Source organism: Alternaria conjuncta (genome assembly GCF_024043145.1).
Source record: "Alternaria conjuncta strain BMP 0040 chromosome Unknown scaffold_1, whole genome shotgun sequence".
NCBI lineage: Eukaryota > Fungi > Ascomycota > Dothideomycetes > Pleosporales > Pleosporaceae > Alternaria > Alternaria conjuncta.
Genome location: NW_026250090.1, coordinates 1733257 through 1748736, shown reverse-complemented (window position 1 = coordinate 1748736; position 15480 = coordinate 1733257). Strand labels below are relative to the sequence as shown.

General features: G+C 53.4%; 5 protein-coding genes across 5 annotated transcripts; 2 read left to right on the top strand and 3 right to left on the bottom strand.

Moving 5' to 3' along the window:
• Window positions 1-2758: 2758 nt before the first annotated feature.
• J4E85_000643 (uncharacterized protein) lies at window positions 2759-3398 on the bottom strand (the record flags this gene model as incomplete). Its single annotated transcript, XM_051464933.1, has 4 exons — window positions 2759-2950; window positions 3000-3130; window positions 3226-3328; window positions 3354-3398. 4 exons carry the CDS (start codon window positions 3396-3398, stop codon window positions 2759-2761), a joined length of 471 nt encoding a protein of 156 aa, XP_051331454.1.
• A 362-nt stretch (window positions 3399-3760) lies between these two features.
• Window positions 3761-4784, top strand: J4E85_000642 (uncharacterized protein; the record flags this gene model as incomplete). Its single annotated transcript, XM_051464932.1, has 4 exons — window positions 3761-3838; window positions 3890-3907; window positions 3957-4105; window positions 4160-4784. 4 exons carry the CDS (start codon window positions 3761-3763, stop codon window positions 4782-4784), a joined length of 870 nt encoding a protein of 289 aa, XP_051331453.1.
• Window positions 4785-5948: 1164 nt separating this feature from the next.
• RAS1_1 (Ras GTPase) lies at window positions 5949-6743 on the top strand (the record flags this gene model as incomplete). Its single annotated transcript, XM_051464931.1, has 4 exons — window positions 5949-5960; window positions 6013-6127; window positions 6181-6456; window positions 6508-6743. 4 exons carry the CDS (start codon window positions 5949-5951, stop codon window positions 6741-6743), a joined length of 639 nt encoding a protein of 212 aa, XP_051331452.1.
• A 4330-nt stretch (window positions 6744-11073) lies between these two features.
• On the bottom strand, window positions 11074-12451 carry SRE1 (sterol regulatory element binding protein, transcription factor Sre1; the record flags this gene model as incomplete). Its single annotated transcript, XM_051464930.1, has 3 exons — window positions 11074-11699; window positions 11767-12305; window positions 12405-12451. The coding sequence occupies 3 exons, from the start codon at window positions 12449-12451 to the stop codon at window positions 11074-11076; spliced, it is 1212 nt and encodes a 403-aa protein (XP_051331451.1).
• A 1595-nt stretch (window positions 12452-14046) lies between these two features.
• Window positions 14047-14999, bottom strand: J4E85_000639 (uncharacterized protein; the record flags this gene model as incomplete). The annotated part of the gene is made up of 5 exons (XM_051464929.1): window positions 14047-14083; window positions 14140-14359; window positions 14408-14451; window positions 14797-14871; window positions 14980-14999. 5 exons carry the CDS (start codon window positions 14997-14999, stop codon window positions 14047-14049), a joined length of 396 nt encoding a protein of 131 aa, XP_051331450.1.
• Between the last annotated feature and the right edge of the window lie 481 nt (window positions 15000-15480).

The window sequence follows — 15480 nt, the reverse complement described above, 5'->3', positions numbered from 1 at the left end:
CTGACCACACATGAAAACAGGTCCAGTGATAGGTGCATACATTGGCTACGAGCAGGATGTCAGCTGGAGATGGACCGAGTGGATAACATTGATCTTGATCGGAGTAACTTTCACGCTGATACTGCTCTTCAAAAGGGAATCATTCGCACCGCGGCTCTTGCACTATAAAGCACATCATTTCCGGAAGTTTACGGGGAACAATCGTTTCCTCACTGCAACAGAAGCATCGCATGGCTCTATCGGCGACCTCATATCCAGATCTTTTCTTCGACCGTTTCTTCTCTGCACACAGCCAATCGTCGTGGCTTTTACTGTTTACTTGATGATCGTCTACATCATATTGTTCACGTTCTTGGATGGGTATGTGACTTTTAGAGATCGTGAAACGGCAGTCGCGAAGAGCACCGCTAACGTTCTTGCAGCTACCCTTACATCTTTGCGGAAACTTTCGACATCAATGAGGGGCTATCCAACATCTGCTTCGTTGGTTTATTCGTCGGCATAGCTCTTTCCGCGTTTCTTGTTCCAGTGGCATACCGCAGAACCGTGCGACAACTCGAGAAAGATGGAGATGATGGATCCGGCAAAGCTATACACCGCGAGTCAAGATTGTTTTTTGCCATGATTGGAGCACCTACACTGCCTATTGGTCTCTTCTGGATGGGGTGGACTGACTATGTAAGTATATGCTATGCCTATCTATATTCATGAGTCTAATTGGCTTTAGGCCTCGGTGTCGATATGGTCGCCTCTAGCGGCGTCATTGCTCGTCGGCTTCAGCAACATTTGCATCTTCATGTCCGCGTACATGTACATCATCGACAGCTACGAAGCATACGCAGCGTCGGCCCTGACATTCGTCGCGCTGGTCAGATACATTGCAGCTGGTGGGATGACTGTTGTTGGTATCCCAATGTACAGGAACTTGGGGACTCATTGGACTTTGACTCTGCTTGGTATCATCAGTGTCGTAGCACTGCCAATTCCCTACGTACTTTATCGCTTCGGGCCAAGCCTCCGAAAACGCAGCAAGTGGGCAGTACAATAAGGCTCATGTGGTGCGCAAGATGATGATTCTTGTGTCAAATCTAGACTTGATAGCATGCGCGGTCTTGAGCAAGAGCAGGTTTCTGAACAGCCATGTTTTGCTGCTCAGTCTCACAGAGTTCTTCGGGTAGACGTGATGGTTTGGGTGATAAGAGGTCATGGCTCGATATCAAGCGAGCTCGGATGAAGAGGCCTTACTGCTGGCGTCGCGTTGTTCCGGCGAAGGATGATCGACATCAGCTCGAATATGATATGTTTCAGACATACAAGTCTTCGTGATTACTGTGCGCACATGCCCTTCCAGGACCTGCGCATCGCACGCTCGGTACTATGACACGCTTCCAGAAGCGATACTAGTCCAATTCCAGAACAGACGCGTCGTGATCTTGCGACGCGACTGATGACGTATCTTCGATGCAACACAGAGACGAGCTTATCATTAGCTGCTCGCAAAGCAAAGACGGTGACAGCGTCGGGTGAAGCGACCACTGATCTTACAACACGCTCGTGGAGGAAGCTGCAGAATCGTAATCTTCCCACCCGTATGCCGAGTGAAATCTATACCGTCGATTTATACCGCGCAGTATGAGGTGGAGGCTGGCCAACGCCCGTGCCATCGTTGCCGACATACTTGCAGAGAACGCAACAGTGACATGATGTTCTCCCGCAAAAGTCGCGTTGGAAGTCGTAGGCGCGTTGACTCGAGGAACAGGCCGCTTTAGTTGGGTGCTCATATCGCTTCGAACACAATCTCCTGAACCCAGTCCTCGCGATCCTCAGAGCCCAACGCGCGTGCAGTATCCTCCCGTGCGCGCAAAGTCTTCTCCAACATATCATGAGATAATTTACCGAGCCAAACTTTCGCTGCCGATCCCTACGACTTGCAGTAGTTTTTCCGTTTCCCATATTTCAACGTTTTGATGTTGCAGGGTTCGGTACGAAGCGCTGTATACGGCACAAGCGACAGACCAAGACGTCTCCACAAAAGTCGGGGGCAGGGGGCACACTTGTCAACATCCCTACAAACGAGAACGTGCCGCAATCATACATATGAAAGTTGAAAAAGGGTCAGCGTACCTTCCCTATGCAGACATTGCAGCGTGGTGTGCACATCGGAGATTTTCTTTTGCCGTTGTTGGTCTTCTGCCGTGGTTGAGCTTGGTGGGGGTCCACATGTAATTTTGTAGGAAGATGGGGGCGCCGACCAATCGTAGTGCCTCGTGTGGCGTGAAAGGATTTGGACACGGCTGATACAGATAGACGATAGGTGTTACAAATTGGTGAGGGTCCGACGATGCGATAACAGGTCTTAATTATACGTCTAGACCAGGGCACACACTCGGCGTTTGCTCGATGCTGCTTTAAGCAGAATCGCATCTATCTGACAGCGATGTTCTGATATCGTAACTATGCGAGTGTTAGCTGTGACGCAGCAACATTATGATCGTTCAAGATCGCCCGAAACGGATACCACATGTGTTAGGACACTGTAGGCGAGAAACGGAAGCAAGACATGAGCGCAGGTATCTCCAGTCGGTATGTACGAACAAAGACTAATACCAAGCACTGCTAGTGTGAACCGAACACGGTGCGGTATCTGGTGCGGATACGACATCGTGGTGGTATTGTCCTTAAAGCCGGTGTAGTCAAACGGCGCGCGCTCATGTGTCGTGCTATACCCTCTCTCATTGCATCGTCATCTCGTACTGTTTTACTTCTGCTCCTTCAACTTGTCTTCGATCTCCTCCAAATCCTCGGCACTGTCGATCTCGATGATGCGGTTCACCTCACTTGTGTTCCGCATGAGCTCTTTTGCGCCGGCGTACAGCATCTTCACCTCGCTGTTGCATGTGATGGGCAGGTAGTATAGCATGACGTATGGCACCGATAACCGTCCCGAGTCCTATCAAGTCTCAGCTTCCCTTGCGATGTGTATGGTGGGTGCGGCGTACGAGGGTCAACGGGTAGCTCAAGAGCACAAATCGCGGTGCGTGGTCGGGGAGCTCATCGGCGAGGCTCTGTACGTCGGTGTAGACCTCATCGTCCGACTGGCGTACTTCGAGCGTCTTCTTATCGATTTCGTCTGGCGCGCATGGGCGTCAGCGCCATTGTGAGGGCAGGGCCGCGGCAGGCTGTGGCAGGAACGACTGCAGCAAAAGCAGACCTAGGTATACGAACAGATAACGGCCTGGGGGTCTTTGGCGCGCGAGGTGCCCAGGCGGAACTTGCGTAGCTTGGACTTGGTCTCCTCAGAGAAGGTGTATAGTCGTGCCTCGGAAGACTGGGCCGAGGTATTAGCGAAGGACCAAGCATGACGCGCGTAGCAGCGAAGTGATGGCGGCACTTGCCATGGTTTCGCACGATGCAGCAGACCTAGGTTGGCAACGGGCGTTTGAGGATGATTGGGGGTGGTGTAGGGCTGAGGAAGTCTGCCGGGCGGGATACGTTCGTTAGCGGGGTCTATGGGCGGGGGTTTCTGAGGTCGCGGATGGCGCTAGCTAATGCACTACGGTCAAGTCGATACACCCTCACCTTTCTAGAAGGCTTTTCTTCTCATGCAACTAGCTACTCATATCCTCTTCCCCCCCTGAGTTACTCGTCTTGATCCATGTTCGGACGGCTGAATCAGGTTGCCAGGCACTTGTCTCGTCCTATCCCCAACTTTGCTCATCGTTCTGCCGCCTCGTTCCGTCCATCGATAACGTCATCAGTCATGGCTTCGACACAACAGAAGAGTTTGATTCACACAGCGGGTTGTTTGATCATTGGCGATGAAGTCCTTGGAGGCAAGGTATGTATGTGGGAATCGATTGAGATTTCTGGCAGCTGACGTGAAACATAGACAGTCGACACGAACTCGGTAGACTATGCCGCATCAACGGCGTGGTACCTCGACTAATGTCACACAGGCCTACTTCGCCAAGTTCTGCTTCTCACTGGGCATCAACCTGCGCCGCATCGAAGTCATTGCTGACGACGAAGGCGAGATCATCGAAGCCGTCCAACGCATGTCGAAGAATTACGACATGGTTGTGACGAGCGGCGGAATTGGTCCCACGTGAGTGCAGCGTGTTCGCTACACCACCCAGCCGCTGAGCTAATGGGCGTCTAGTCACGACGACATCACGTACCAGTCGATAGCGAAGGCTTTCGGCTTGCCATTGAAGTTACACGATGCAGCATTCCAGCGCATGAAGCGCCTGTCGAAGCCGCACAAGTCTCAGCCTGACTTTGACTGGAACGTCGAGTCTCCAGCGCTTAAAGCCAAGAAACGTATGGTGGAGCTGCCTATCGATGATTCTAAATCAGATGAAGATCAAGTGGTTTTTGTCAGCGAGTCGCTTTGGGTTCCCGTTAGCGTTGTGAACGGTAACATCCATATTTTGCCCGGGGTGCCTAGATTGTTTGAAGCGATGCTGGACGGGCTGAAGCCCCGCATCCTACCTAGGCTGACGGATCCGGAGGGCAAAGGCGTGCTGCGGATCCTCATCTCGACTCCAATGGCTGAGAGTGCCGTTGCTGGATATCTGACCGAGCTCGCAGCCAAGGCAGAGCCGAAGGGGGTCAAGGTGGGAAGCTACCCAAGGTGGGGAAAGGACCACAACACGGTAACGCTAGTCGGACGCGATCGCGAGTTCATGGAAAGTTTGGTGCCTGAGGTAGAAAAGGCGGTTCAGGGGAGGCGCGTAGCGGTTGAGGGCGAGGACGACGCTGACACGTCTGACAAGGACTCGTAGAGGGCGAGCCGAGGGAGTAGTGCCGCAGCCACAGTGTATATATTTGAGTGTCTAGACGCAGGGACTTTTGTCAAAATAGAATGCCTGTGAAGATGATGTTGGGACTAGACGACGGCTAGGGTGCTTCTCGAAGATTTGGCGAAGCAGCTGTGCCGCGACCACGCTGGACCCTGGGAGGGCTAGACGGAGGTGAGGATTCAGACAGAGTCGGTCACCGTGGTGCTCGGGGCGATGGTCGCGGATGGTGGCAGAGGGTACCCGCCGACCCCGCTTGGGAGGGTTCCGTGTGGGCGTGGCATGAGGGTTCCGGGCATGGGCATCAGTGTGCTTCACGGCCAGCACCCGCATATTCGGGCAGTCACATGCACGGGAGACATGCAAACGCGAAAGCGACGCGGTGTGCGGCTAGACAGCCAACGTCTTTTGCGGCCGCCTCCCCCTTCGCATCATGTCGAACCATCCCTTGCGCACAGTAGTGGTTCGTGGGCAGCGTCCGTGCATGTGGGCGTCGGCGCTGGGATCGCATGGAAGCGTCGGAGGCGCGCCCATGCAGTGCGCTGCAGACATGTGCCGCCGCTTTAGGTGCCTTTGTTTTGGCGCGGCGTGAAGGGCAGCGGAAGGGCAGCGGACGTGGGCAGGCGTGCGCGCAGAGGCATGCAGCAGCAAATAGCAGGCGGTGCAGGCGGTGCAGCCAAACGCCTTGCAGCCCATCTCGCGCGTGCAGCTCATAGCTGGTGTGGTGGAGCGGCGGCGGGCGTCCTTTTTGGTTGGCAGGGCTAGCAGGCTAGCGCTCTGGCCGCGCGCGCGCCCATGTCCTAGTCAGCGAAGTCAGCGTAGCGCAGCCCATGTTCCTTCAAAGCCCCAGACGGAGCTAGAGGGTCGTTTTTGCTACCGAGATCATCCTGCTCGTCTCTCCCGTCCTCCTCTACCGTGACGACTCTCCTGGCCATCTCCCTCGCTGCTGATAATCCGGCCACGACCTCACCACCACCGCCCGTCACAGCCCCGATACGCCTGTCGCATCGCCACCACTCCCGCCGCTCGTGATCGCCGCCCCTACAGCCTCCTTCTCTTCTCTTCTGCTCTACTCTACTAGACCTATACCCTATACCCTAATTCATCGCCCGCGACCTGTAACCGTCCGGCACCTCCCTCACATTCACAATGGCATCAAAGGTAGGCGCCCAGCACCGCCCGCGCCGCACGCGCCCCTGCTAACCCGCGCCAGTTTCTCCGAGAATACAAGCTGGTGGTCGTCGGCGGCGGTGGAGTCGGAAAGTCGTGTTTGACTATCCAGCTGATCCAGAGCCACTTCGTAGACGAGTACGACCCGACCATCGAGGGTGAGCTATTACGATCCGCCGCGTCATGCGCAAAAGCAAGCTAACAGCGCCAGACTCGTACCGCAAGCAGTGCGTCATCGACGACGAGGTTGCGCTGCTCGATGTGCTCGACACAGCCGGCCAGGAGGAGTACTCGGCCATGCGCGAGCAGTACATGCGCACAGGAGAGGGCTTCCTGCTCGTCTACTCGATAACCGACAGGCAGAGCTTCGAGGAGATTATGACATTCCAGCAACAGATCCTGAGAGTAAAGGACAAGGACTACTTCCCCATGATCGTCGTTGGCAACAAGTGCGATCTCGACGGCGAGAGGCAGGTGTCGACACAAGGTACGTTTGCATCCCATCCCTGACCACCTGCACGTGCTGACCCTTGCACAGAGGGCCAGACTTTGGCGCGCAACTTTGGCTGCAAATTCATCGAGACATCGGCCAAATCCCGCATCAACGTTGACAACGCCTTCTACGACATCGTACGCGAGATCCGCAGATACAACAAGGAAATGTCATCCTACACAGGTGCCCCTGGCTCAAACGGAAATGGCCCCACAAAGCAGACATTTGACACCGATGACCAGGCCGAGAAGAAGGGCTGCTGTGGATGCACAGTCATGTAAGGAGATGGAAGCCATGATTCTTGTTGTGGAGAGATACCTACACCGCTGGGTTCGGTCGACCGCCCTGGCCATTGGCGGTGCTGCTTGGGCCAGCAGAAGAAAACACGCGATGCTACTGTTACGTACTGTCAGCTCACCTTCGCCTACGAAGGCCTGTCGTTCAAACACCTCTTCTTTTCGATACTGTCACTTAGGGTTCGCATTACGGGCTAACGGATTCACGTCTGCTGGATGCGCCTCCGAACACCCTACTTCTACTACTGGTATCGACTCCGTCTTTCTTATCTGGTGGCGCTCTTCGTGTTCGCGTTCATCTATCTAGACCGATTTCTTTATGGCATTTTGATCGGTACACTGTATTCCCTCCTGTCGGCATGCCATGCGAGGCACCATGCAGCACGCTTCGGGGAGTCAAAAGATTTCATTATTTTTTTGACAGCTTTTAGGGTCGTTTAACTTTACCTACCTTCTATGAACATAATTCATCTCTACTCGCATCACCACTCAGCCTCGTCTTCTGCTCACCACACTTCCCGTTCGCTACAGCATGGCGGCAAAATACAACCTCATGCACGTCTTGACGTGCTGTCGCACCCCGCACGAACACCTTTGATCCAGATTGCCAGCTCACGTTGCATGGCGACTGCTGCTGGCGGTGCATTCACGTCCCTCGGCGACCAGCGGCGATGCAATCGCAGTGATCATCCGCTTGGAGCCACAAGCGCGTGGTGTTTCGACTCGCGAGCCTTGCCCGGGCGTCGCCATTGGATGTAGATTATCACAGAGATGGCGCTATCCCTGCACGGCCGTTTCAGGGCCTACACCCCGACTGAAAGAGGGGAAGTCGATCAGGAGAGAGGCAAGTGGGCATCGGCAATGCACACGCGTGTCTCAAAAGCGACGCGATAGTGACTGGATTAGGGCCGACTGACCCAGGAGCTTTTCTCCGGGCGAACACCAGAACTCGCAGATCGCCATGATTTCGTGAAACACTAGGTTGGGGCTGCTTCCTAGAACCCGATGCGCCGTTCTTGCCGCATCCGCAACACGTGTGGCACGTGCCCAGTACGTCAACTCAACCTTCACGTCCTGAAGATCGGTTCGCTTCACTTGACCACTTTACGGTCTTTCTTGACAAATATTTTCTCTCCTGTCCAACTGCAATCAAGGTGCGGCCCGACAATGTGGATATTCAGCAATTATTTACACCCGCCGCTGTTTAGGCTATTCCCAATATGTCCCAAAACGGGAAGTACGCCCTGCCCGCATCGGCACGGATGATGACCTTGTTCGGCCAGTTCGCTGTACACCAGTTCGGCTGCAGCTTCACTCGCTGCTATATGCACCTAAGCGTTCCAACGCCGTTGCATGCGCCTTGTTGCGGGTGGAAAGCCACTCATGTGGCCACTCCATTATCCCTGTAGTACGCTGATCTTTGTAGCAAACACGCAACCCACCGCGTTCGCTATACATTCGGGAAAACTGTTCGTTTGACGGATAGTGATTGATTGTCAAGACGAGCTGTGGAGTGCCTCGGGCCCTAGGTTCATACGTCTCTTTCCCCATCCGTGCGCAAACTGCATGGCGGATGATCGATATCGGGATGCCCACAATAGCTCGCTTATGCACAGGTTCCAATGAATGTCTCCTTTCGTAGTTCACACGGAGCTGGACCATGTAAGCAGAAATCAGGCTGGGCTCCATCTCGTCAGAGCAGTTACGAGCTATGTCGCGTATCAATCACCATGTGTATGCCAGAGATGAAGGGAATTGAGATCCTGTAAAGAAAAGCCTATAGTGACTCTATACCATTTGCATCAGGATCGCAATCTCTTGCTCCTACCCTGAAGTTCAGCATGATCAGACTCATTTAATTTGTATCGCCAGCGATTGGGGCATCGGGTATATTACGAACCTCCCACAACACAGCCTGCTCTCAAAATGTCTATCACAGAATTTCCACCAACACGGCCTCACTGCAGCCGAATCTCAAAATAAGGCTGTCGGTCCACGCGCGCTAAACTATCGTTACCGGCCCGTACCTGCACACATGTTCCCATGTGGCAGCTCCCGCAGGCCGGCCCTGCAACCTTAGCTAATAATGCGACAGCATGACGCGCAGCTGATGCAACTGTAAAAGGTACGCCGAGGAGGTGAGCGTCTTACATACATATATCGCACAGATCGGCACTCAGCGGAGGGATCTAGACCCTGACGTTAGCGGATTGACAGGCCTAGTGCGGGAACCACATTGAACGTCCCGTACATCACAACTTCCCCGCCATGAACGCGAAGAAAGAGCTTGAAAAGGCCGACGCAGTCAGTCTACCAAGTCTACAGCCGGAATGCACTTGATATACATCTTCATAATGCACCACATCAACATCCATCCGTGGTGCTGCGTGACTCGGACCCCCAGCGCTACTACCAAGTGCTTTGTCTTCATCGTCGATTCCACACCAGTCGACACCCCAGCTTCGGACCTGATTGGAACGGCATCATGTAGAGCCGTCGCTTCTACGACCCAAACTCACGATCCTCGATCTCACACTTTGGTATCGAGATCCAAAGTCCCTGGTTCATTGCTGCTTCTGGCAATTGCCGCTCCAGAGCGTGGATTGCAGGTCAAAACGCGGTGCTGAACGCCAGCCAATCGAAAGGGACTTGCGACGCGGTGGTAAGATGCGTACCAAAAAGTACGATGCTGACGGAGCGTGGTTGAAGTGCGTTACCCTTAGCTCGCGTGTTTGTGCTGGCGGGTTGCGTCGTTGTCGTGTTCGAGTTCTTTGGGTATGACGTCGTTTCCTCCTTCCTCTTTCATATCGCGCAAATTCACCCCACACTTCTCCCTCTTGAACGCATGACTGCAGCGTTGCGTATTTGTATAAGTAATGAATAGGTCTACACATTTTCTTAAACTGGACATGCTTTTACACTGGCACAACGCGGCTTTGGATTCGCATCTATCTTGCACACTCGGCAAATTCCGTCCGCATACGCCATTGACCTCACCATCTACGACTTCCAGAGACACTGGCTTTTTCGTAACTTTAGCACCAAAGGAAACGTTGCACAACAACTATCATCAACTCATCCACTGTTCTCGGAAATGATCGACGCATATGCTGATGTTCTCATTGTGTCATACGGCACGGCCCGTCGGTACTACCACTACGATGGATTGAGAGAACCGCGTTGTCTCTCCGGTCATCTCGCTAGCGAATCTGAAGATCGCGATCGTATGCGATAAGAGCTGGAGGCGAGATAGCGATGGACATGAGATTCCGCGAGCGTAGATCGCAGAAGGGCCGAAATGTGCTTGTGCGGTTTGTCTGAATCTGAGAATAGATGATGGCTTACTAGCACAGACTGGAGCAGCCAGTCTGTCACTGACTTATAGTTTGGTGACATTCAGTTGCCTCGTTCCATCACACCGATGTAGTCAAAACCTAGTGCTACACCGTCTAAAATTGCTTGAAGTTCGAATGTGAGCCCTATGTAGCACTGACCTCATGTGTACGCACGTAGTTGCATAGTGACACACTGCTACGTGGATGCGAAAGCAGCGCATTTAATCTTGACATGGACTTGATAAGCTTCTAATTCAGAAGATTTCACGTTGGCAAACTCGAGCTTGCGCTGCCGATGAGTGGCTGCCCGGGCAGTCAAAGTGATGTTTTCGGAAGTGATATCTCCGTCTTGCTCCGTATCAAGTAGGTAAACGGTACTATCACGCCGAATTTGACAAGGCTAATGTCTGTAAAGAAGGAGGTGGTGAAACGGAGGATCAGCATGCACTCTGCTAACTCCTAGAGCCTTGTACGAACGCGACTAGGTTGGAGATAATCTCAGATATTGGGACAGACAGCAAATCCGACATTGTTATCAAGGCCGCAACACAGGCAGTAAAAGGTATCGATGATGTCAACCATTGAACCGTTTGTGGGACGATGATTGTTACTAGTAGAGGTAGTGCGTATGTCTGGAGCGTATAGCCTCAACGATGTATAATTGAGGATGTGATAGTATGACTAAGCTACGATGCAGAGCTCAGTGTCTTGGTGATTGTGGTATTCGTGAAACTGTCGTGAAAAGATAGAGTATTCCTCCACCGCCAGACTAACGCCTTGTACCCATGACTAGACGATAGTGATATTGAAAAGTCAGGTCTCATACGTCGTTACACGCCATCTAATCCATCAGATCTTGTGTATATAAAGAAAATGTGTATGCCATCACACAAACGAGCCCGCTTTTGGCGCAAATGCTTTTCGCGAAACCTCAGTGTCTAGCTCTGCTGCTGCATGTCGACTGACAACTGCCAAACACCTCAATCGTTCTCCAGCTCGTCTAGCTCCTTCTGTCTCCTTTCTAGTTCTTGTCTCATAGCCTCCGCTTCTTTCTTCAGTCTGTCCCTTCTAGCTGCCTTCTCTTCTTGCGAAACTCCAGGATTAGGTGAAGAGCCTGCACTCGGGCGTAGTGGAACGGATAGCGACGGGTCGATATTGGCGTTCACATCGGCTTGGGATGGGTTCAGTATCGACGAGATGGCGTTCGGTCGATGAGGCATGGGATTGGCGGTCTCTTCTGGGTCCATGGTAGCACTACGACTGCGCTTCCGGGGTGATGGTGCGTTGGGTTGTGTGTGCGGTATAAGAGTGGCCGGATTTGAGGTTAGCGAAGCGTTACCGTAATAGTGGGTGAAATCAACGGCGATTGGTCCTCTAGGTTCGGGTGTATAGTCTTCTCGAGATTCTAGCGCCGTCGACGGGTCTGGGGAGACGGAATGCTCGAATGCTGGGGTTTGGGACGGACGCTGCGGTGGGGAGTAATCGGCAACAGAAGGCGCTGCTTGGGAGCCCGTGTCACCAGCCGGTACGACCCGTTTTCGGCGTTTGATCTCCTGCTTCTTCATTGCGACAGGGCGATGTGTTCCATGAAGCTTGTAGTAGAGTCCTGCGAATTGGAGTTAGTTATCGTTGATGGTCCTATTCTTCAGTACCTTTAACGAATATAGACTTACCACAGGCGTTGCATATTATATGACCAGCGTCATCACGTCTCCAGAGTGGTGTAATCGTAGTTGCGCAGTTTTGACATGCGGGAATAGCACTTGTGGAAGCTGCTGCCGCCGCTGCACTGGATGCAGCGTCTGCTCCGTTTGTTCCGTCACTTGATGCAGCATTCGCCTGGGCCAATGCGAATTTAGCAGTTTTGGACACGCGGTTGTTGAACGCTGGGCAGCCACTGCAGCCTTGTTGACCGCCAGTGCCATTACATCGGCCCCCACCAGGACATGTACCGGCTGTCATCTGGTCTGCAGCAACGTAGGTCGCGACTCGGGGCGAAGCCGCAAGGGACCCCGGTGACGTTCGGTTGCCGTCACAAGGGCCCGGAGTTGGACTTTGCTGCACGGGCATAATCGGCTGAGTCTGAGTGTTGCGTTTGAGATTCACTGGACGTGATTGATTCCGCGCTTTCATGTACAAGCCACATGCGTTGCACACAGTTTCTCCAGCTGGTGATCGGCGCCAAAGCGGCGTTTGTGTTGTCTTGCAGTTACTTCGGTCCGTTAGCGTCTTCTCTGCAGATCTGGTTTCAACTGTAATCGGGCGACTGTTGACTGGTGGCAAGCACGCAGCAAAATTTCAGACAACGTACCTACAGACTTGTCCGGCAACAGGCGCGTTGGATGCATCGTAGCTCATGTTGGGCAGTTGTAGAGATGTCGAGTCTGCCGGGTTCGCCGGTTGCTCTGAGATGGGCACCGCATCCTCGAGTGAATGATAAATCTCATGTCTTTGGTCTTCCTGGCTGTGAATCTGCTGCTGTTCCTGTGACGGAGTCTCTGTCCTCGGTCTGTGGTGCTCGTGGGCCTGGTTAAGTAATCGTAGACTCTCAGCCATCTCTAGCTCGTCCTTGCTCGTTTCTCGCGATAGATGATGTGGATGTGTCGGAGTTGGAGCCAAAGAGGTGCCCCCGCTCCCTGGAGGATGTGCCATAAGGCCAGTCTTCGGTGACCTTGGGTGTGCGTGTAAGAAGAGTGGGCTTACGGCCGTGGTGACACACTGTTGCCTAGATTTCGTGAATCGGTTCCTACAGCCCGGGAATTGGAGCTGCTCGATCCAAATAAGTGTTCGGACTTTGCTATCGGCTAGATCTGATATCCGATCAGGGTGAAGGTCAATCTGGAGCAGGCGCTAACGTGACTTGGTGTGATATGCGGGCCTTCGGGCCTTTGTAGACACCTGGGCAACCTTTAGGAGGTGTGGCACACGGATGGCTGGCAAACAACTATAAGAATGATGGGTCTAGCAAGGGATGATATCAGGTGCGCTCGGGATCCCCGTCGTCATAATTCTGCGCAAGTTGCCTACTGGCCTGGCGGTGCTGGTGCGGTACAAGCTGTAATTCTTAGGCGGTGAATGGGCGGCGGTGGCCAATCAAGACTTTGCTATTCTAAGCCGAGGATTAGCGCGACAACCCTGAGAGCACGTCCACGGCGGCCATAGCCATAAGACAAGCTCAGGAACGGCGAAAGAGCATTCGTCTCGCGCGTCGCACCTGCATATTTTTGGATGCAGAGCCAACCAACCCTCAGGTACATGCATTCAAATGCAAGTCGGACGTCGTTATCTCCGATACATGGGCTCGGCGGCAAGAAAAAGGAAAAATCGGCTCTATCAGTCTTGGACTCCACTTGAGCCTCGCCATAGACCAGCTGTCGGCGGATCAGATCCGTCTCGCCTACCACTAGCGATTTGTAATGGTTGCTCTCCGCACGCCACTCACGCAGCCTTGCACCAATCGAAGGGGGGCGAAACAACTCGTCCAGAATGGCGTTATCGTTGTTGTAACTATACAACTACAACATACTAGATCCGAAGACCTATCATGGAATGCAATGAGCCCCATCATGATACACTAGTAGAAATGCAAGCCTTAGTAGCCTCTTCGCTTCATGCACTGCGGACACTAGACAGACAAGCGAACACGTGTGACGACTACAGCCTCGTTTAGATCAGATAACCTATCATACACCGACTGAAAAGCTCCTCCCCAACCCATGTAACCAAAACCTGGGTATGATCGAGCCAACCTTGAAAATCCAACACAATGCACAGAACCAACCCTTTCCGTCAGGGTCCGCAGACCATTTCTACGCCAGACATGTCCATAACATGTAATACTTGGTTTAATACATGATAAGCGCGCGACGAGGTTTCTACCGAGCCTAGACAGGGCGAGCGATCTACGAATGAGGACTCTTCGACCGCCGTCCTCCTGTCCACGAGCTGCGGACTTAGACTTGCTCAGCGCCCCAGCCAGCGTCAGCGTCACTGCAATATCGTCAGTAACATGAAAGACACGTTCTCAAAGTGTGTTGGAGTCGTACCGCATGTTCGCTGGGGGCTCAATAGAAGGAATGAACTCCAGAGCAGCGTAGCCCACACCGATTATGCCAACGATAGTGCCTGGCACAATGCGGAACCAGCGCTCGCCGACAATGACGGAGCCGATGAAGATGTAGAAGATGCCGCGGCCGAGGAAGGAGAACATGAAGGAGGCATAGCGTGCCACTTGCTGGGGAATCTGGAACTCGAGGAGAGCAGTTCCTGTTGCTTGTCAGCGGCATGTGGTTACATAAGGACGCTGGACCTTACCGAGACCGAATATGATCAGGTATACACCGAGGATGATGTGAGAGCTGCGCAGACTGTCAGCGCTTTCCTAGGCCATTTGATGTGGTTGTGTGCTTCGCTCGCGATCTTCGGGTGGCATGACTGGTGGTGCAATCCCAGTCCGTACGATGCTTGTGCGTCGTCACGGATGCGCACATTCGCGTGTATGGTATTCAAGCCCAGCGCAGGCCCAGACAGACATGGACCAGGCTAGCGAGTGTCCTTCGACTGGCAGCTTGCACCCTTCTCCGGATCCACACGCGCCTGCCATTATGTGCTCGCCAGATATAGTACGCCATCCGAAGGTTGTACGACGGGGAGAGGCGATGCGACGGGATTGGATTGCCGATGGAGGCGCCGGGTACACTCACAAGTCGTTGAAGGGGAACAACTTCGCGATACCACCGAGGACCACGAATACGGCAACGGCGAAATTCACCATGCGACTACAGGCCCAGTTAGCTTTGATCTTCGACACTCCCAAGTCCCAATGGCTCTGCGGAAAGCTGCTGCCTAGCTTCGGGACAGCTTCGCACAGCTCGAGCTCGACTCACAAGATGTCTGAGAAATCCATGGCGGACGATTGACCGGCGAGGTGTGGGAACCGCACTTTGACGACTGGGCGCAACGGATTGGGGCGGAGGCGGATGGGACGAGATGGAAGATGCAGCTGGTTGTGATAGAGCTCGCGGGTACGGTTGGTGCTGCGCAATGTCGGCTTGCGACGAGACGTTGCAAGGGAACCACAGCCAAGCTCCCGCGCTAAACGTCATACCCGCTCTCATTGGCCGACGCGCGACCAAGGGGTTCTTCCAGGTTCAACACTGCCCGTGTTTTGTCTTTCAACATATGCCCTTTGGTAGTTCAGTTGCTTGAACATTCATATCTTTCTTGAATAGTCATCTGGCTTGCAATTTGAACTGATGTACAGAGTCACCAAGTAGTGGCACTGCATACATGGAAGCCCTGGAGAGCTGGGAGTTACTTGTTGGACCTGGTGTCCTCTCCACATGGCCTTCAGTCTTTGCCCGCTTGCGCGCTGCACATGACATTTT